We start from the raw sequence: 22,898 nt of genomic DNA, 5'->3' as shown, positions 1-22,898 counted from the left end.
TGCTCTTGAAAGTTTTATGCACAAAGCTCGAAATTGTAGTCTAAAAAGGTTTGAAAATGTCAAAAATTGTAAAAATGTGAAAGTATATGCATGCATTGTATTTACTTGAGTACCCCACACCCCCTATTTTTTTTAAAAAAAAAAAATTGTGGTAGATTATGAGAGTGCTCGACTTCTTGGGTATCACATATAACATTTATCCTACATGGGCAAGCAACCCATTATGTTCAATCAATGCACTGAACTGGAGGGAAGGAGGGGTCACTGTCTCAGTGAAAGGCATTGGAAAGGAAACAACACTTGCACACATACTAAATTTTGTGGAATGAAATGAATCATTTGAAAAGTGTTTGATTTAATTATACCACAGTTAACTTTTTACTACTTTCATGACATTTCAATAAAATTTACTCAATTCTCCTTTGTAATGTTTTATACATGGAAAAATTTATTGTAAAAGTTGATTGTCACAGGTGAAACTATGTGGCTTGCCCACATACGTAAGTGACTGATATCTAAAGTGCTACCACATTTCAAAATTATAAGCTTTGTTCCTTCAATGTTTTATCTAAATATTTCAAACCCTTTTGATTTTTTGTTTCTTGGATATATGTTCATATTATTTCTTGTTAAAGGTCTATTTCTAGCATGATTTGAGAAAAATATCCTGAATAAACCCACTGACTTGTACCACATTAATTATTTTGAGTATTATAAGCTTGGATAAGCCTTTATTTTACATGTTTTCTCGAACTGTTGACAATTCTAGAACCTCACAATTATTTAAAGCAATAATTTACAACATTTTCTGAAAAAAAAACACATTTTGAGTTTGTTTTTGGTGGGTTTATTCAAGGTGGTTTTTTTCTGGGGAAAAAAACCATGTGGGAAAACTGGGCTGGGCCCACCCGGGCCAACCCTGCTTCACACAGGAATAAACTTAATACTCTAATAACTAAATAAATGTGCTATTATATCAAATTTGTGGTGTTATTCACCGTTTTAACACCTATATGACATTTTATATAACACTTTTGATCCTGAAATATGCCCAGTTTTTTTGTACCGATATGTTGATCCTTTATTTACCACAAATATGTGGCTCTAGCAATTATATATTGAATTGGTAGAATCTTGGTTGTCAGAATCAGTACTTTTTACCACTATCTTGGTATCAGCAAAATTTTAATATCGGTCCTTCCCTAATTGATCATATATCTATCATTCTTCAGTTCTTCTATTTCTAGATTAAAAATTAGATTTCTTTTCATGTTGACTTTTTGTAAATTAGTTTATTCATGATAATATATATTTTATTTGTTTGCAGTTTCCACAAGGGCCGTAACTCCACAAAACAGAATCCAAACAGATCCTCCAAGAACTGGTTTAATTCAAACCACTGTTCAAAAGCCTGTATTGACAACGCAACCAGTTGCACAACATATTACACAGGTAAGACATCGTTTAATATGCTTTATATGCTTATTTAATAGTGATCCTAATATCACCATTCTTTTAAGTGTGGTGTTATTAGTGCCTATTTTTGAACAAAATTGTCTATGAGTGCCTTTTTCCAAATTTTGCTTACTCCCTCCTTCTTTTGAAACTTTGGCTGTCTGTTGTACATTGTAGGAGGTAATCTCTTTTGATGTTGAACTACAATTTGTTTACCAGTCTTCAGGATTCCTAGAGGTGCCTCCCCACTATGCCAGTTGGTAAGGCCTTTTGCGAAAGTCAAGCAAGTGGGTGTGTGTCATCGGCCTCTGTAGACAGGCCGATTCCAACCCGACTAATAGCGGGTTTCTTCAAAGGAAATCGTGCCGACGCTCGAAGTGGCATAAGCCGAGCGTGTCTGGCAGGTTAGGGAAGGATTAGGTTTTGTTTCTTCAACTTCTGATCATGGAGTGAAGTGGACGGACTCTCAGCATTATAGAAAAATAAAACGTATATATCAGGGTTGCTATGCATCTGGAAAACCAGGAAATGTCAGGGAATTTTGAAGATCGTCTTTAATTTACGTGCATATTGGAGTCTGCAAGAGAAAAAGTTGCAAAATAAACAAGCAGTTCACTTCCACTTCTGGATTTGGTTTTTGTGATTCCACTCTCAAAAAAGATTCAGTTTAGAAACTTGTTTCTTTCGTTCTTATGATTCTCAGTCTTGTGCAAAATTCGAATTTTTGTAGTAAATTTTCACTTTTATAATACTCAATATTAGAAAGATAGTGTTGATATCTCATAAAACTTGCAGTCCAGATATCGGATTGATAACTAAAGTACATTGACAATTTGATCATAATTTTCGGAAAGTTGGTGAAGATGAGGTTATAGACTGTTATTTTTTAGGTCTTAGTCTTGTTGGTATTTCCTATACAAATCCTATATGCAACATAAATTTCTCCAGATGCTGTGTAATTATAAATGTAAGCAAGAAAGCAGCATTTTCTACGACATTATAAATCCACCAGAAAATGAAAAATTGTGTATGGTTTATGAACTTTTTCTGTTGTTTATATATCATGGAGATCTGTTATGGTGAAATAATGTACCTCTGTTACAGGCTAGATGCAAGTGATTGTAGCACCCAATACATTGATGCCGATTGTAATTTTACATTTTACTCTTTAAATTTTCCCATGTTCTTGTATCTGTAGAATGAAATTTGCTAAAAAAAAAAAGTTGTGAAAGTGAATATTCATAATAATTAATGGATTATATATTTAATTGAAAAACACAAGATTCAAAAGCAAACATCATGACGATAAACATGTCTGGAAAAAATCATTTTTGGACTGGAAAACCTGGAAATGTTAGGGAATTTAGTAATCAAAAAATTGTAGCAACCCTGTATATGTAACATATAACTTATTTTAAACCTTTAACACACGACATTGTTTTCTACAAATGTTTAAAACATAGTTTGATACTTGATATTTGATACTCTTGATTATTTGCATGTTTTGTAACTTTGTCTTTTCATTTAATCCATGTCATTTTGTTTATTGTCTTATTGTGCACAGAAGGCTGTTCAGTGGCTGAAAATATATATTCAGTTAACAAAGAAACATATCAGAATGTGTACCCGTGGGCAGGTTTAAAACACCTGGCTCAGTTCTCTCTCTCTCCAAAACATTTATAAAATTGAAATGTATATGGCAGGCATGTCCAACTTCAATCAGTAGTGATCTACTTTTTATTGTCACAACAGGCAGTGAGCTACTATGAATCGTTAAGCACCGTAGGGAAAATATACAAATAACCCAATAAATACAATAAAAGTAAGATGTGTTGAAATGAAATGGCTTACCTTTTGGTTAGTGAGACGTCTGAGCCTGCATGTCATTCACTAGTCTTTGGAAGTCAGTCGAGTATTCAGTGAATGCCAGTTTTAGGGAATCCATGAGATGCTCATCTGTCATGTTGGAACGTTGTTTACTCTTCGTTATTTTTAGGTAAGAGAATGCTGATTCACAGCAATATGTTGAACTGAAATACACTGCTGTTTGTGAAAATTGCAAAAACCAAGAAGGAAACGTATGATTGAAATGAACTTTATACCACAGATTAGGTACATGCCAATACACAAATGATTAGGGTTACAGAACTGTATATGATCTCTGACCTTGAGAATTCAGTATGGTGTGAAACCCCCACATGCTGCAAACAGAGCCTCTACATGTCGTGGCATGGAATCAAGGAGGGGCTGGATATGTTCCTGGGGAATCTCCCTCCACGTGGTTTGTATGCGAGTCCACAAAGCATCAACAGTGGTTGCTGGAGGACCGTGACGAACAAGTTGCCAACCAGCCATATCCCAGACATGTTCGATGGGTGACATGTCAGGCGAACGTGCAGGCCAGTGAAGCAGTAGTAACTGTCGTTCTTCAAAGACGGCTTGCACATTCCTCGCCACATGTAGCCGGGCGTTGACCTGCTGAAATATGGCATGTGGAGTTGCCTGAAGGAGGGGCAGTGCCTCGGGCTCTAAAACCTCCCTGATGTAGCGGTTGCTGTTCAGATTGCCTTCAATACGTAGGAGGGGAGATGGCCATGTTGTGTCCAATGGCGCCCCAAACCATCACACTTGGTGTTTGTCCCCTATGCCGCTCAATAATGCAGGTTGCCAGATTGCGTTCACCACGGTAGCGTCTAACACCTATGCGACCATTACTGTAGGACACGTTTAAGCGGGACTCGTCTGAAAACACTACATTTTGCTACTTAGCATGCCAGCGATGGCATTCACGTGCCCATTGCAGTCTGAGGCGTTTGTGGTTTCTGGACAATGGAAGCCGACGCAATGGCATGCGTGCCACCAGCCCAACCCGCAGCAGACATCATCGTACCGTCGACGCAGACAGGTCCACAACCGTTGTAGTGTTCCAGCGTCGAGCCAACACTGTGGACGAAGCTGTACGGTCCGTTAAAGCCATGCGGACAAGATGGCGGTTATCCCGTGCCGTGGTCACATTGCGTGATCCAGTACCTGCTCGTTGCTGTGTACGACCCTCTTCTATCCACTGGCTCCACACACGCATCCCTGTCGTAGCAACATGCCCTGTACGAGCCGAAATTTCACGGTATGACAAACCCGCTTCCCGGAGACCGCTCAATCTGCCCCATTCGAACACACTCACATGCTTATATTGCACCCTTTGACTTCGAAGAGGCATACCAGCACTTGCTTTTAAGTTTCCGCTTTGTTTGACAGCTCTTCACTGACTGAGCTTGGCGTAACACTGACCTTTCCGGTCACACAAGAGAGGGCGCTGCTGGGCCTACATGCACGCCATCTCTCTGCAATCCTAATCACTTATTGCTGGTACACTGTTCTACACATCCTCCGAGTTTGGATTCATTTGGGCCATTATTTCTGGGTGTTGCAATTTTCAAAAACAGCAGTGTATGAGTGCACAATTTCACTGCATCTTCTCAAATTGGGGATTTTTTTTCTGGGCACGAACTTCCAAAACTATTCTTCAGTGCGACTCTTGAGAAAGATGTAATTTTTTAGTGTTGATATTTCATCGTCAAGGGATTGAGTAGTTTTCACTGATAACAGCTTCAATTTCATTAATTTTCAAATCTGATTTCAATGGGAGTGACAAGTATTCTACAACTACGCAAATTTTGTTGAAGTCACAGAATCTGTTTTCGAACTCTTGGATAACCAAACCGATTTCACTCACATATTTATCTGTATGAGCAACAAAGTCGGGATATTTTTCCAGATGGTCCTGCATGTTAGGAAAGGGATATCAAATATTATTTGTTAAATCAGTCAGCATTAGGTCGAATTTGGTTTTGTATGATGAAACTGTACTCATCATTTCAGCAATGCATTTCTTTTTGCTTTGTAGTGCAAGGTTCATTTCACTTAATTTACCTGTAAAGTCGGCTAGAAATGCCAGATCAATTAACCACTCATCATTTTCTAATTCTGGTTTCTCATGTCACCTCTCCTTCAAAAAAGACTTACTTTCACTCAGCAAACTACGAAATCTTTGCAAAAATTTGTACCTACTCAGCCACCTGACATCAATGTGAAAAATTATATCAGGTTGCCCTTCCTCAAGAATGAGATTAAATAGCCGCCTTTGAAGTGATTTACCATGAATAGAATTTGCTATTTTAAAAGCTGCGTCCATGACTGTTTTTGTGTTAAGCCTTTTTCTTGCCAAAACTTGTTGATGGATAATACAGTGGTATGCAAGGAAATCAGGAAAGTCTACATGCTGTCGCAGAAGGCGGTTATAAAGCCATTAAGTTGCCCCTCAAAAAAGATATCGGCTATTTTGAGAAAACACACTTTTACAAATTCCCCTTCGGTAAATGATCTGCAATTTTTTACTTTCAGGTGGCTAACTTTGAAGGAACACAGGGTAGCTTTGTAAAGGGGCTAAATTTAGCAGGAACGTGGTGCTGATCACACGAACCTTTACAAATAAGCAAGATCGTGAATGTGGGCAGTGTTGCAATGCGCAGAGGATGGCTTTACCTTTTGAATTGTTACAATTTTCGAATTAGTGCAAGTATCAGGAATGGTACTGTATTTTTATGTGCAGCAGGAATCTATTGTCAACTGTTGAAATTGAAATTATCATTGTCTTAAATCTTAAGTTTATTTCTTTTCTTGCAGATTCATGTTCCTGATAAAGGTTACTTCAAGCAAAGTGGATCCGTACCTACAGCGGTGACTATTGCTCAGATTATGCCCCCACGGACTCCCACCCCTGTGTCGTACAGCACTGCGTTAACTTCAGGTAGTTCTCATTTCTCTTCATCTGGTCCCGTTCATACATCAAATCATGCTGTCATTCCTTCGGCTCGAATTACCGTGGCAACAGTGAGTACTGTGTCCAGCATTCCCACCTCAACCATAGCCCCTGGGGGTGTGATGCCTGTTCCAGTCACTGTCCATCCGGTCGTTGTGTCCAACACTGGAAGCATACATGCCAGTGCAGCCTTGCCATTGAAGGGAGGAGGGTCTCATGTTGCCAGCAGTCAGCGTCCAACGCTTTCTCATCAGACTGTAGGACCAAAGGTAATTGAGAACTTAGTTACTTATAGCATTTTTTACATATATTTATTTCATACCACAAACATTGTTAAAATTTATTTTGCACATAAATATGCAATAATACTGTGGAACTCGCAAAATAGTAATTTATTTGCCTATCAGCAGTCTTTTTAGAATTGTAATAGTGAGTCACTGATATCAGTAGGGGAATACCAGTGTGTTGAGAGTTATTTTTTTTCACAGTGATGGTTACTTTACCCAAAACGTTGGATTATTGAATATACTTCTGCTACGTGTTTGTTCTTTTTTCTTATTTATTGCACAGTCCACTTATGCACTGCTTCCAGGAAAATGTATATGATAGTTATGTTATTGTATGCAGTGACTAGAGGCATGCATATTTCTTTTTGATGGAAACACGAAATGTGAAATAACACTCTGCAATGTTTTTTGTGTGCGAGTGTGTGTTTCGGGGGGAGGGGGCCACATTTTCCTACCATATTTTGTCATGAAATGATGCGAAATGAGCTGCAAAATGTGACTTAAATTCTTAAACACAAAATTTAGAGTTTATATACTGATATGACACTTTATGAAGTCTGAATTATCCTGTTAGTTATGTAAGTCATGGAAAATTGCTCAATTCTTTAGTCAAAATTTGAGAAGCAAAAATGGACTCCTTTATATAGGAATAACCTTAGTACTCTGATAACTACATAAATCTACTATTAGAAGGGGAAGTCTTTATTTTGTGTAATAGGTGTAGTTTTTAAAATCAAATTTAGGGTTATAATCACCATCTTAACATTGAAATACCATTTTATGTACTGCTTTTGACCCCTAAATGTGTTCAGTTTTTGTACCAAATTCTTGATCTTTATTCACCATAAATATGTAGGTCCAAAAATGACATATATTAATTATATTTGAAAAATGTAGTGTGTGTCTCATAAAATGCTTTTTATCCTTAAATTGCAGGTTATAACTCAGCCAGCTCATGGGCCTTCAATACAAATTACCCAGGTTCCAGTAAGTGCTGTTCAGCAGAAGCCCCCTCAGCAGACAATACACACAATCTCTCCTTTGCAGCAAAGTGCAATAGCTATGACTACCATAGTAACGAGGCCTGGTAAGTTTTTTTATTCTCTGATAGTTAATTTCACCATAGTTTCTAAATCATTACGTGTGTAAGAACCTTTTCTTATTTAGTACTTCATCTTATATGTGCAATATAGTTCTCATAGTACGTGTAGTAAACTAAAATCCTTATTATTGTTCTTACACAAGGTGTCTTATCAACTAGATATCCTTAAATTCCAGAAATTGTACATGAATTTCCTTGAGGGAGCTTTCAGACCGAGGTGACAACTAACATGGGATCTATCCAGCCTGTAGTGACCACCAGTAAACATGATGCATGTTATTGAGATAATAGCCCAGTAAGGGTGACATGCAAGCAACAAGGAGCTTGTGCTGCTTGTCATGTCACCTGTGCATGAATGTACTTAAAGTTCACAGTGTGTCCAAATGCCCTTTTTAAAAAATCCTGTCCTGTACTTTTTTGATTCACCTTTGAACATTGCTTAAAGTTTCCTTAATGTTGTTCCAAACGTAAAGCTAGATGAATTGTCAACGGAATGGGATTTGTACGTACATACATGCTGGAGAAAGTTTATTGTTAAAAGTGCATTGATGACTATTGGGCAGAAATTTTCAAATAGAAGCCTTGGGAATATGCAACCCTTCTTCAGATTTCCTTTTGTGTACTTCGCACAAGTGACACATGAACTTGTTCAACATGTGCCTCACCTCTCTTAGGTCTTCTATTTTGTGTTGTGTCAAGAACAGAATCAATCTATAAAATTGTATCAAGCATTAATTCTGTTTGCAGATGGAAGATCCTGTTGATACCTCATTCTGAACTTTCTTTGTGTTTAGATAAAAAGATTGTCTTGATAAACCATGCATGCACACATTATGCTCCATTCTTGATGATAAACACATTCACTGTGTATTTGCATTGATATCAGGATTGTAAAACAAAGCATTACTGGCTCATAGTTTAGTTGCGTACCTTTGAGTCTGTTCAGGAAGTTCGCTTCGCTCCACATGTCGTTAGCAAAAGACTAGTAGTCACAAGTTGTGGTAAACAAAACTTACTGTTTTACCTTAATAAAAGGTTTATTCCTTCATAAACACACTTAACAGCAATTTATAATCTTAAAACCACACATTTTTATACTACTAGTATTCTCTTGTTGTTATGCTATTTATAGCTTGTTGATAAATCTCTGTTTGTTAAATTATGTTGCCAGGTTAGCATATGAAGGTTAGTCTTATTTATCCATCTGATACCAGGGACTAGAAACTCACTTGAATTTGTATTCAATGTGTGTATCAAAGAATGCCGCGTATCGCATTTTTGATCATATCGAAATAAACAATATGGCGGTAAGCACAAGTTTTTTGTTGTTTTTGTTGCATTGATACCTTTTGTAATGTTGCACGGCAAGAAAATTGGTATACCTTCTGAGAATGGATTTGAGGCTTCTTTTGAAATAGTAACTCTTTTTGTGAAAGAGAAAGTATACTACGTGATATTTCTGTGACTTTCATAAATATAAGTGAAAAACCACTATTAACATCTACGCAAATATCAAAATCTGCTGTACTGCGTATTGCGGGAAAATCATGTCTGTGAGAGATGCAATATTTGTGCTCACTTTTTTTTACAAACCCGATAAAAGCACACCCTACATGCTCTTAAAACATTTAAAGTGACTTATTTAATTTTGTCTCTTACGAGAAAAATATCATTTCAACATTGCACATTAAACCATAACATTTCAACTTCCAAGTTGTTTCCGAATTTCTTATGAAAATACGGGACTCTAGAATTGTAGATGCTTATTAATATTTCTCTACAATCTGACATATTTTGCAAGCCAAATTAAACACTCACTTGCTGTCCACCTAGTCTTCTTAAAACTCCTTTACAAAATAAAAGGAACTGTGTTTTTACATTATTTCACTATTTCCAGCACGCAAGCCTTCACAATAGTATATTTTATGAATCAACATCGAAAAGGCTCATGGTATTTGAAAAATATACAAAACATCTTAATTTTTTATAATAAATGAGCTTATTGAACGAAACTTACCTTGAATTTAGCCAGTTTTCACTTTACATCCACTATGAAATATCTTCCTCATAATTGGTAATAATTGATTCTCCAGTCACGCACAAACACACAGCTGCAATCACATACCTCTAGATACCAGACTGGAAATGTGGGTCAACTTGAAGCCAAAAATTTCAAAGCCTGGAGATACTATCCGTGCTGAAGGTGCAACTAACTATTTTGAAGATTGTGAGTCATTGCACCACATGAGATTGCAATTTTTAAGTTTACTAAGAAGGATATAACTCTACATGTTCCACTCCCAAGTGAGAACAAATAATTTCTCCATATATAACAAGCTATAATGCGCAGCTCCACCATATTTATATCTCCCTTGCTATGCATGAGCAAAGGTGCACAGCTTCAAACAAAAGTGCATTGTTTCCAGTCTGTATCTATAGCTCTGTGGCTAGCTGCAATGCACTTAAAACGATGTTGCGAGTCTCGTAAGAATTGGTCGTCCCTGCTGATACTAATTTGACCAAAAGAAAAAAAAGAACAAATGCAACATTCCAAATAAATAACAAAGAATTATAGTGTAATGTCCAGGGCATTACAGTTTCCAAGTTCAACATTGATTGCACTTATTTTAAATTCCAGTTACATACACAACGGCAACAGTTGCAGCAAACATTGCAGCGACGCGTCCAGTCACAGTGGCTGCAACGTCGGGTGCACCCCTTCCTGTTGCTAAAGTCTACCCACAACAGTTACCAACTGCAATGAGGACAGGGTTGGAAATAAGTACGTCGGAAGTTGCGATCCCAATTCAGCAGCATCAGACTTCACAACCCCAGCCACAGTCCCAACCCTCTCAGTCGCAGCAACAAGTAGTTGCCCAGTCACAAGGTATGCCAGCGAGTGTCTACATCCAGACTTCTCACAGAGCTTCACCAGGTTAGTATCTTACATAAATAAACATAATTGTCAAAGACGTACAGTAGTAGTAGTAAAAATTGCCATTTAATGCTGTCGATGACTCAAATTGAAGAAAATAACTTCAATTTCTGAGACAGGTATTTATTTCTCTTACTATTGTTAACACTTATAATAGGAATTGTGGTTGCTTGGACTTGTAAATATTTTATGTCTAAAATTTAGCTTTTGATGTATAAACAAGAAACTTCGGCATGGACCTCGACGAAAGTTTAATCTATACCAATAAATTAAGCATTACCCATAACCAGTGTACCCCCCCCCCCCCCTTTTTCCCCATCATGTGATATCTCCAACAGGGTGGCGGCAGACCTGGAAAACCGGGAAAAGTCAGGGAATTTGAGGTGTCGAAATAAAGTCAGGGAATTTTGTCTTGATTGACTTTTTCCTTTAAGATATCGTTATGGAACTGCACGGGAACAGGAAATCTTGTTGCTAAGTTTCGGCCTCAACTTTTAGGCCCCTTTTATGCACAACACAACCACGGCGCCAGAAACCAGTGATGATATTATGTGGAAAATGCATTGAATTATCCTTTTTTCTTGTCCATATGGGAGTAGTAAGGAGACAGAACTGTCAACAGATGTAGGGGATGAGAGCGGGTGGCGCCATCCGATAGTTGTTGGACGTCGTAGTAAGTAATTTTGTTGGACAAACGTAAGGAACATGGAAACAAATAGGCTCCATTGATACATATGATTTTTGTCGAATATCGCCACCCGACAAAGTATCTCACTACAACATGCGACAGAAATTGCATGCATGGCACTCTTATGGAATTGATTTTTGTTGGATGTCTTTGGACTGCAACATCCAACAAAAATTGCATGCATAATAAAGGGCTTTAAACTCATGAAAGATGGTCATTAATCTCTGAGTGAAGTTAATGTCCAATATTATGAAATAAAATACTAATAATAAATTTTAATATCATATTTACTTGAATCATTCAATCATAAAAGCAAATCACTTTCTTCAAGAATTGACTTTTCTCTGGCAGCCCTGCTAAATTTTCACTTTCCATCTACTGATTTATACGAGATGTGCCCAGAGAGTAATTCCCAATTAGTAGGGACATTGATTTTTCGCAAACGCGAAAACCGTGAAAAATGTTAATTGCTGCGAAGTTGTGTTTATTAATGTGCAATGATGTCTGGACACATTTTTAGCCTGTTAGAAATATAGAAATAATGCGAATTGTTGGCGTGTTTAGCGATTCTTTTTTAAAAAATGTCCTAAAACAATGAAAAATTCCGTGAAATCCAACATTCTTGTCTCTTCGAGGCTTAAAGAAACAAAATGTGTCATATTTGTATACATAGAATGTGCAAGTTTTCTAACATTTTATTCAAGAATTAAACTATAATGCTTGTTATACATGGAATAATTCCGACAACCACATTCAATCATGTATTTCCCACGATTTTTTCAACTTCTATCAAAACAATTTGCATTACAGAGCATTTATAACTCCATTAAGCCTTGATTCCATGATTATGAAAAACTAAATATGCTGACCAAGGCAGTAATTTATTTTATTAAAAACATAAACTAACGTAACGTTTCAACCTTCTAGCAAGGTCTTCTTCAGACTCTGTATCAAGTACAAAAGTAACCAGATACAACAAGAAGGGTAATATATATACACAAACATTACTCCCTCCAGACTATTTAGAAAGTTGTTTGGAACTTTCTAGCAGATGACTTTCACTTTCCAACTTTACTTTCACCTAAAAGGCTAAACACAATTACTTCCATATAGAATGTGGTTGGACTTTTTAATCTCACGCTCTTTTCCCTTCATTTTTCTTCCTTCTCCTCTCCTCTTTTTCTCTTGTCCTTTCCACTCTTTCCAACATCTTCTTCCATTCTTTGTTTAACTTCAGTCCCCCATTCCAGTTCATTGTGTCTTCTTCTGAGTATGGGGAAGACCACAGAAAAGATATGCAAAGTGCTTAGGAAAGCAGGAATTAAAACTTACAGGAAGGGAGGGAGAAGCATCTTAGGAATAGCGAGGAATGCTAACAAGAAAAAGGAAAACAGAGAAGAGGAAGAAGAAGGGATTATCTACGAAGTAAAATGTAAAGAATGTCAGAGTGTGTACATAGGAGAAACGAAAAAAAGGCTGAAAGACAGGTTGAAACAACATAGGGATGATGTACGACTTAAGAGAGAGAGAAATGCAATATTTAAACACACGAGAGAAACAGGACATGACATAGAGTGGGATGAGGCTAAGCAAATAGGAAGGGAGAAGAGAATGCTAGTGAGAAAATGGAAGGAAGCCAAGGAAATAGAGAAGCAAGGCGAAGAAGACACAATGAACTGGAATGGGGGACTGAAGTTAAACAAAGAATGGAAGAAGATGTTGGAAAGAGTGGAAAGGACAAGAGAAAAAGAGGAGAGGAGAAGGAAGAAAAATGAAGGGAAAAGAGCGTGAGATTAAAAAGTCCAACCACATTCTATATGGAAGTAATTGTGTTTAGCCTTTTAGGTGAAAGTAAAGTTGGAAAGTGAAAGTCATCTGCTAGAAAGTTCCAAACAACTTTCTAAATAGTCTGGAGGGAGTAATGTTTGTGTATATATATTACCCTTCTTGTTGTATCTGGTTACTTTTGTACTTGATACAGAGTCTGAAGAAGACCTTGCTAGAAGGTTGAAACGTTACGTTAGTTTATGTTTTTAATAAAATAAATTACTGCCTTGGTCAGCATATTTAGTTTTTCATTACAGAGCAACGTGGCAGGGTTCTAACAGGAGATCGAGTGCTTATCTACCATCACACGGGAGCCACATCTTCAGTATTTGTCGTGCGAGATGTGTTTTGAATCAAGCTAAGTGCACACCATCGGCATTTTTCGAGCTAGAAATAATGGAGCTCAGTCGTTAGGGCATCGCACTACCATGCGAGAGACCCGTAGTCGATCCCCTTCGGGGGAGAACCAGGATCTTTTCCACCTGTTCAAACTGCTCCGGCACCCAGCCAGCATCGTATCAAGTGGAGTACCTGGAGGAAACTTTGGGGGGGGGGGGTAATGTAGCCAGAAGCATGGTGCTGATCACATCACCCCCACCTTCAGCCATGATCAAGAAAATTTGGGGTCCTAAATCCACACCCCCTGGATCCCTTCATGACTTGGTGCTAAGCACAGGGGTGCATTTTACTTTTACTTCCTCCAAAATCTGTTCCAACATATCAAACTTTCACGAAAATACGTAGACCATGTGACCTACAATTTAAAATAATAGTTTAAAAGCTCAATGGAAGTATTATGTTTCAATATATTTGGCAGAAAAATGTTCTAAAACAAAAATTCGAATTTTGGGAATCGTAACACTAACAATTCAAAAAAAGATAATCCCAATTTTTTGTGCCATAATATATCGGTATCTGTCACGTGAGATTGATTGATTTAAAATTTTTGGGTGCTTCGCCACTTATGGTCATTATGCACCCTTCAGTATGTATGGGAAAAATTGACACTTTCTTTTGTACAATTGAATTGTTTCACTTACATTAAGTTGTTTGCTTTACAGAGAAGAGAGAAGTAGCTTTATGCATCGAAAAATGAGTCTGCACTCACTGTTCTTGCAAGCAGAGGATTCCAAACCTTAGTGGAAATATCAACATATAATACAGAGAATGGATAAGGAGACTGATAAATTACAAATTGTATTTCTTAATCAATCACTCTTCACTCTAATATCATTTAGTCGTAACTAAAATTAATCAAGTATTTTATTTTAAACTTACTGCGTATGATAAAATTCCGTAATCCTTCCCTAGCTTGTGAATTGTAATAATTTTCCAAATTCACTATTTTGCAGTTTGAATTCAAATCATAGACAATAGAGAAATTAAGTCAGTTTCATTGAAGATAATATTGGTACTTAACAAATCCATACCTGTATTTGTATGAGTTTATTATTTCCATTTGCAAAAACATCGATTTAGTTTATAGTTTGTAATTATCAGGGAAAAATGTAAATTTTGTCTTGGAAAACCTGGAAAAGTCAAGGAATTTCATTTCTTGTTTGTAGCCACCCTGCTCCAAGTTTCTCTAGCAAATAATAATTATTTTTGTTGTAGCACCATCGTGTACGACACAGGTGACCGGATCAGTGGAGAGAACAGCCACCACCGTGCCCACTTATACCCTTCCCACGGCCTACTACTACGAAACAGCTAGCGGCTATCAAGTGGCAGGGGTGGGCAGCTCCATTGTGGCGGCTCGTCCTTTTACACCTTCAAGTCCTTACACTGTTCAGACATCCACGCCTACGCTCCGGCCAGGTGCTACCACACAAGTACATGGTAAGTGATTGTTAAACTCATTTGTTTTTCATGTTTTTGCATGAATAATTGTGAATAATTGTATTGTCTTCTGTTTTTGTCACTTCATTGTGTACTGAATGTTGCACAGCCGGTACCTGTGCCAATGTATTGGTCGGCCGATACCAGTTGAAATTTATTATACCGGCTGATAGTTTTTCACCATTTTGGTATTTCATGGACTTTGTAAAAAGGCCATGTAATATTTTCGTGGAATCTAATTATCCTGGAAATTTTGCAAAATTCTTTTTATTCTTAAAATTGAAAGTTTCATTTTATTTTGCAAAATTTGTATGTGGAAAAACTTAATTATGCAATAACATAATTTAATATTGTGATCTAATTCTTGAATATTTTAAAGTGAAAATCTTGGTAAATTGATACTTATAATTAGAGTGTAATACTTTCACACTAATTAATATTTATCTGTATTTTGGCCAATTTTTGTAATATACCAATAATATTCCATCATTTCTTTCATTTGCAGGTATTGTTACAAGTGGTACATCTGTTCGTTTTAATCCCGTTATGGTTGTGGATCCTTCCAGATCAACTGTTCCGGTCCATTCATCATATATTACTGAAGGTATGTTCATTAAATGTTTTGTGTTTAAATTACTAGTGACAGGGATGCTACGCATATCGAAAACAGGGAATTTTGTCTGGAATTTAACATGCATTTTGGAGTCTGCAAGAGGAAAATCGCAAAATGAACAAGCAGTTCACTTTCACTTCTGGATTCGGATCTTGTGATTCCACTCCCAAAAAAGATTCACTTTAAAAACTTGTTTCTTTCATTATGATTCTCAGTCCTGTGCAAAATTATGGTTCCTTCGAATTTCTGTAATAAATTTTCATTTTTATAAAACTATATATTAGAAGAAATATCAAAGTAAAACTTGCAGTCCAGATATCTGATTGATAACTAAAGTACATTGACAATATGATCATAATTATCGGAAAGGTTGGTGAATATTATTTTATAGATCTTAGTCTTGTTGGCATTTCCTATAGAATTCCTATATGCAACAAAAATTTATACAGGTGCTGTGTACTTATAAATGTAAGCAAAAAAAGCAGCATTTTCTACAACACTATAAATCTGCCAGAAAATGAAAAATTGTGTATAGTTTGTGAACTTTTTCTGTTTTTATATTGTGGAGATCTATTATGGTGAAATAATGTACCTCTGTTAACTTAGCCTGAAGGCTAGATGGATGTGATTCTGGCACCCAATACATTTGATGCAGGTTGTAATTTTTCATTTTACTCTTCAAATTTTCACGTGTTCTTGTGTGTGAAGAATGAAAATTGCTATAGAAAAAGTCATGAAAGTGAATGAATATTCATAATAATTAACGGATTATGTATTTAATTGAAAAGCACAAGGTTCAAAAGCAAAAGTCATGTTGATAAACGTGTCTGGAAAAAATTCATTTTTGGATTGTAAAACCTGGAAATGTCAGGGAATTTCATAATCAAGAAATCGTAGCAACCCTGTAGGGAGGAAAACTGTAAGTAATTTGATTGAACTATACTCTGTCTGCTGTAAGATCGAAGTCAAATAAACAAATACATGGGACTTCTGACAAATCCTATTAATTGTTCGAATGTTAGCTGTGCAGGAATCCTATACATAGGAATATATTGCCTGTGATAAAGCCATACCACTCAATGTACCTACTATGCTGAAGTTGTGAGACCTTATATTATGAACTGTGTGGCTACAACCAATATATTTATGAGCAAAATAACGCCAGAACTAACATACAGGAAAGGAACTATTTCTCAAGCCATGTAGGTTTGTTTACATTAACTTAGTTCTTGCAATGAATGAAGAATCATGTAACAAATAGCTTATGGCACACACAGGATATATTAATTAATTTTCACATGCCGAAAAGCCAGACCCAGGTATGATCTCTGCTTGAGCAACAATTTTCAGTAAGCTGAATAATTTGGCTTAAGATTTTTCATGTAGGAATATGTTCCAATCATATGTAAACAATTTATGTATTTTCAGTATTTGTCGCATACATTGTATGATGTTCTTTATGTGCACAAGATCAGTATTACCTCACACCAGATAGTTTATTTTGCATTACCACTTCGAACTAGCCACATACTTTGAATAAGTTTCAGTGATAATCGTTGTGTATTTCATTTAGTTTTGAAACTATGAAAAATTACACTCTGGCCTGATAAATTATGAAATGCCATTGTAAATTACTTCAATAAATGAAGTTTTACAATGCAGTGAATGTAGTGTGTGAATCTCCCTTCATTTCTTAGACGTTGCCAGAAATTTGGAATTGGGGGGGGGGAAGCCGTGATAAACTTTGAATAATAGAAATAATAATTTTCATCATAATTTTGATTATTATGCAATAAGTATTAAACTAATAAAAATTAACCAATGTTATGACAATTTATTAATATTATTATTATTATATCTTCATCATCATTCTCTTCAATCCATTTATGCTCAGATGAGGAGGGGTTCCCATCCCCCCCCCCAAAGCCCTGGATGCGGTCCCCCACCAAGTTCGTTCATCATAATCCACCCCAAATTATTTTGACAAATATATAGTAATTTGATTTTAATTTGAATGCAATAACCTATCAACTGATCGACAGTTATATCTTAAAATGTAAATTTTCAACATGCAGAAAGCTAAAAAGCACATTGATTGGTTAGATAATTTGAAATGTCAGAAAATAAATTATGTACAGTCAACTCTCGATTCTATGACCCCAGGTATAACGACCCTTTTCCCGGGAACCGTGAAAAATGTAGAAAAAATTAGAAAAATTTGGGGAAAAAAGTTGAAAAATTTGAAAAAAAAAAAGTTGAAAAATTGAAGGAAATCGGCCGAAAAATGCGTTGTTTTTTCCTCCACTCATTCCCTTTACGAGCGCTCTACCGCTCACAGTTAGGTCTGAACTAAAAATAGACACCACCACACCATGCTTGAGTGATATCCAATAGCACTTGACCTCTGCCCTCCCCTCCCTCAAGTGCACCAATGTTACCCCGCACCCGACTACCGCTACCCAACGCACCAGGCTTGTTTTGCCACGCTTGCTCTTGGATACATGAGAAGAGAAGATCGAATGTGCTTGGATGTTATTTTAAATCGACTTGACTTGTTTCCTTGTCCTAAGAGCTGCTGAAAACTCACGGGGGAGGTTGGGAGCAGCCCGAAATGACTGCTGGACTTGCAGTCTTTGCCAATGTGTATGGCAGGTGAAGCTCTTTCATCGATAAATACACCACCTTGAGAGATAAGATCGCAGGAATGTTCGAAAATACAGATGCGTGGCGCCTGGAAGTCTGGCCCATCTGTCCAGCTCTGACCTAGAGTTCAGCAGGTTCCCGTGAGTGAGCAACTTTCGGCCTTGTAGCCGACAACTTCCGGTAACCGCTTTCATTCAAAACGTGTTCTTTGTTCCCTGCAACACTTCATAAAAAAGCGATCTAAACAAGATCGTCAACCCGCTTAATGCGTTGTCATCCAGATTTGCACGAAAGTTTACTTCGATCTTACGTGCTTCATAACTCCCGTTTCCCACTTCATACGTTTTCCTAATTGTGTCGATGTCGTAATATCTGCCAAAAAGTGTTCCGTTAAACGACTGACTTCTCCCTCTTTTCCTGTCAACAAACGTAGGGGGGGGGGGGGGATGCAGATTGTTTCAGCCAGGATTTTCTTGCTGATGCGGGCTGATTACAGGCGAGGGGGAAAAGGAACCACCCCTCTTCCTTTCCTTTGACGTCTAAAATGGGGCAACCAGTTCTGGTTATATTCTTGAAAACGAACAAAAACCATAGAACAAGTAAAAAAAAAGTGACCCTCTACCCTTTCCCCAGCTCATTCTCCGCCACTGGTGTGCACGGCAATGTTGATAATTGCAGATTTCAGTTTTTTTATTTATTTATTTATTTATTATTATTATTTTTAAACGCTGTTGTCTGCATAGGAAATATTGCCTGTATTGTCTGTTGCATGGTAAAATGTAAAGCAAGGGTCATTTCTTTCTTCTTTACCCTACTGTTAAAAGTTCTGTCTTCGACAGTTGCGTTATCTTTAAAATTGCGCCACCTGTTGCTCGAATTTCCAGTCGGTCTCCTTGTTTTTACGATGCAGCTGGCGCCAGTGTTTTGTCTAGCGTCTGCAAAGCTCTTGCTTGCCGATAACAGCGATGATTCATCCAGCGCGAAGGCAAAAGTTATTGTTTTGAATCTCCCAAAGCTGTTTTGATTTGACGATAACGAAATTTTATCTCCAGAAAGGAAAACAAGAATTAAAATAACTTCATGTTCTGCGCCTTCTGATAAGCTGTAAATTTAATTTACATCCGCTTTTCTTCAAAACCATTCATGTGGAGGGAAAAAAAAGTGTGTTCAATGTAGGAATGGTCGCTGAGACTGATTAAAAAGACATTATTCAAGGGGAAAACGTTTGGAAGGGTGGGTGTTTGACATCGAGAATACTCCTAAATCCAACATTAAATGGTAAATAACGATCTACCATTTTGATATGTGAAAATGCGCAGTTTCATAAAGCTTGTTTTCAGTTCATTTTATGCTGATGGGCTAATCGGGACTAAATATACAGTTTAAAGTGAAATTCAATTCCAAACCCGAATGATTATCGACTGCCACGCTGTTTAATGACTTGTCCTAGATTACGCATTGGGTGAAAACAGATCGCAAGTATCGCAAGTTGCACGTTTCCTTTTTCATGCTGGATTACAATGCAAGTCAAGGAAGGAGTTTGGACTGCTCCCTTGAATAGGGAAGGAGGGAGAATGAAGTTGGTTGAAGCAAAGAAAAGTGACTTTTTTTTACGATGTATTTTACACAGCCGAACCAGAACGAAAATTACAGCCCTGTCTTTATTTTTTTTTTGTCTGGTACCTAGAGAGGTTGTGTTGTTTCCCCCCCAGAGATCTAATCTTACCAGTTAATCTTGTAATAGACAATGCTCCAGTAAACCTGTATAAAATCCAACATTCATTCTGCCCGATTATCTCCCGACTTTTGCTGGCACCAGTCTGACTGGTGTCAAGATTCTTCGAGTTTCGCTTGCAATAAGCGAGAGATTGGTTTCAGTGCAAACGGGTTTCTCATGAACTAGAATTGTAAGAATTTCCTGGAAAAGCAACGACTGTGCACAATTGAAATAAAGTAACATTTTTTTAAATTCTCTTTTGTGAAAACTTTTTCATGTTCTATTTTCCTTCTCACAACATGCATCCTGTGCATAACAGGTTGTATAACTACCAGGATAAATGGTGTTACCATCACCTAAAGTTGATGTCAGGGTAGCATCCGAGCACTTCGAGTTTTGTCGGTCGCGGGGCTTGTCGAGTCAGTTGTGAACAGAGTGCCAATCAGAGCTCCTTCCTGCCAAGGTCATTCCTGCCTGTAAGTGTTGCAACCTATGAATCGGAACTTTGTCCACGTCATCAGTCTCTTCAGCCTGAGTGGCAACAGACATGTTGCACCGGAAAATTACCATTTTAAATACAATGAAACCTGTAAAACATCCACAGATATTTCATCAGCTGTGGTCTCAAAATTCTTCGAACAAATTGTGTAAAGCATTGTTATACTGTAAAAATTGAACAAGAAAATTGCCTCATTAAGCAATCAATGTGCCTTTGTTAAGTGGTTAAGTTCAGCATGGCACAATATTTTCAATAATGCTTATAGAATAAATCAATAAAGTTCGTTAAATGACAACGACTCCTTACCACAAGAATATAATTATTATTTAGATGCTTAAATATATGTATAACCACACGCATGTCTTTCCAGTGACTCATTGTAAGAGTTGGGTATTGCGCTTGGTTCAATAAAATAAACTTATTGAGCGAGGCAGAATCATAATAATAATAACAATAAAATAATAATAATAATAATTACCCGTGGCTCGACAGCCCTTGAGGTCGTAAGGCCCTTGGCCTATCTCCCGACTATCAGTTTCCCTCCTACAATCCTACCCAGAGGTGTGGAGATATTCAACCGGTAATGGGGTGACGTGGGGTCAGTACGTCGAATCCCCCCGTCGTTATAGCAGATTTTTATGACCGGTTAACGTTACTCAATTGTAGCTCCCCAATTTCCTCAAGATCGCGGGTTGCCACCGGCCCATATAGAGGCCGAGCAAGGACGTATTTAGGGGGTTCAGGGGTTCGGACCCCCACCGAAAGACTTATCAAGTACTAAAATTAAATAATAATAAATGTATTCGTTTGCCTTTGTCGTATAATTTTCTCTGAACTTATTGGAAGACAAGGGTTATATTGGGATCATACTGCTTTGAAGGACAGGAAGGACGTATTTAGTGGGGGCAGGGGTTCGGACTACCCGAAAGACTTACCAAGTACTACAATTAAGTAATGAAAATATTAACATTTGTTGCATAATCGATGGTTATGAATTTCCTCTGAACTTTTAGAAGACAAGTATTATATTGGAATCATACGGCTTTGAGTGACATTACAAATAAGATTTATGTACACTACTACTCAAAATAATATACATAAAATATTAAACAGAAATTACTTTCTCTAACTACATGTAACGTCATTTTTGTTATTCTATAAATATTCAATTATTCATTTATTTGACATTAATTTCATTGCCACGCATTTGTTTTTATGTAAATTATTCTGATCTTAACTACAGGTAAGCTACGTAATGAATATGCGCTGTTATATCTCTATTCTCATACAGTCTTTTTACCTATTCATGTAATAATTTAATATTAATTTATGTATTTTAATTAGTATTAATTTGATTTAATATAATTATTTTATTTTAATTATTATTATTCCTGAGACACTTGGTTCGGACCCCCCCCAAACATATTTCTAGATACGTGCCTGAGGCCGAGAACCCAGGGTCAACCCAGGTGTACTCGAACCAGGGACTGCAGTTGAAACCTACTTTTAGTTTCAGTTTCAGTTTGGCTCGGAATGAAACATTACGGTTCACTTTCAGTTCTCGAACTGAAACTGGAATGAAACCGGAGTATATATGTCCGAACCAGAACTGGAATGATCTGATGTTTCACGTCCAGTTCGGCACGGAATGAAACCATTCGGTTCATTTTCAGTTCTCGAACTGAAACTGGAATGGAACCGGAATATATATGTCCGAACCGTAACTGGAATGATCTGAGGTTATAGTTTCAGTTCGGCTCGGAATAAAACCTTTCGGCTCACTTTCAGTTCTTGAACTGAAACTGGAATGAAACCAGAATATATCTATCCGAACCGTAACTGAAATGATCTGGGGTTTTAGTTTCAGTTCGGCCCAGAATGAAACCTTTCGGTTCACTTTCAGTTCTCGAACTGAAACTGGAATGAAACCAGAGTACATATGTCCGAACCACAACTGGAATGATCTGGGGTTTTAGTTTCAGTTCGACCCGGAATGAAACCTTTCGGTTCACTTTCAGTTCTCGAACTGAAACTGGAATGAAACCGGAGCATATCTATCCGAACCGTAACTAGAATGATCTGAGGTTGTACGTCTAGTTCGGCCCTGAATAAGACCCTTCTGTTCGTTTTTAGTTCTCGAACTAAAATTGGAACGAAACCGGAGTATATCTACCCGAACTGTAATTGGATGGTCTGAACTTTCACTTCCAGTTTGGCCCGGAATGAAAGTTTTCAGTTCTCGAACTTAAACCGTTTCCAGACCCAAATGTTAAGGATCTGGGATGATGTTTGAGATCGAGAAAAATACTGAGTAACTTTTACATTATTTTCATTTAAGAACTGTATCTCACATTGTACTGACAATTGTACTTTTTTGTAATTATCTGTGAAATGAAAACGAAAAGTTTATATGAATCCGCCGCGTCACTTTTACCTCAGTTGATTCAGTTCAAAATGGCATCAAACAATGGGAT

The 22,898-nt window shown here is 37.2% G+C and overlaps 1 protein-coding gene across 4 annotated transcripts in view; it reads left to right on the top strand.

Moving 5' to 3' along the window:
* Positions 1–22,898, top strand: part of Sap130 (Sin3A-associated protein 130) — a 75,340-nt gene that overhangs the window by 23,901 nt on the left and 28,541 nt on the right. For all 4 annotated transcript variants that reach the window (XM_083122653.1, XM_083122655.1, XM_083122651.1 and 1 more), the window contains 6 exons: positions 1,328–1,452; positions 6,139–6,543; positions 7,498–7,648; positions 10,302–10,598; positions 14,728–14,952; positions 15,458–15,556. In XM_083122653.1, the coding sequence (XP_082978779.1) occupies positions 1,328–1,452; positions 6,139–6,543; positions 7,498–7,648; positions 10,302–10,598; positions 14,728–14,952; positions 15,458–15,556 (1,302 nt within the window). The remainder of the gene's footprint in view (positions 1–1,327; positions 1,453–6,138; positions 6,544–7,497; positions 7,649–10,301; positions 10,599–14,727; positions 14,953–15,457; positions 15,557–22,898) is intronic.

The sequence above is a fragment of the Lepisma saccharinum genome, chromosome 5 (assembly GCF_977018435.1).
Source record: "Lepisma saccharinum chromosome 5, izLepSacc3.1, whole genome shotgun sequence".
Lineage (NCBI taxonomy): Eukaryota > Metazoa > Arthropoda > Insecta > Zygentoma > Lepismatidae > Lepisma > Lepisma saccharinum.
This window is presented reverse-complemented; position numbering and strand designations above follow the sequence as displayed.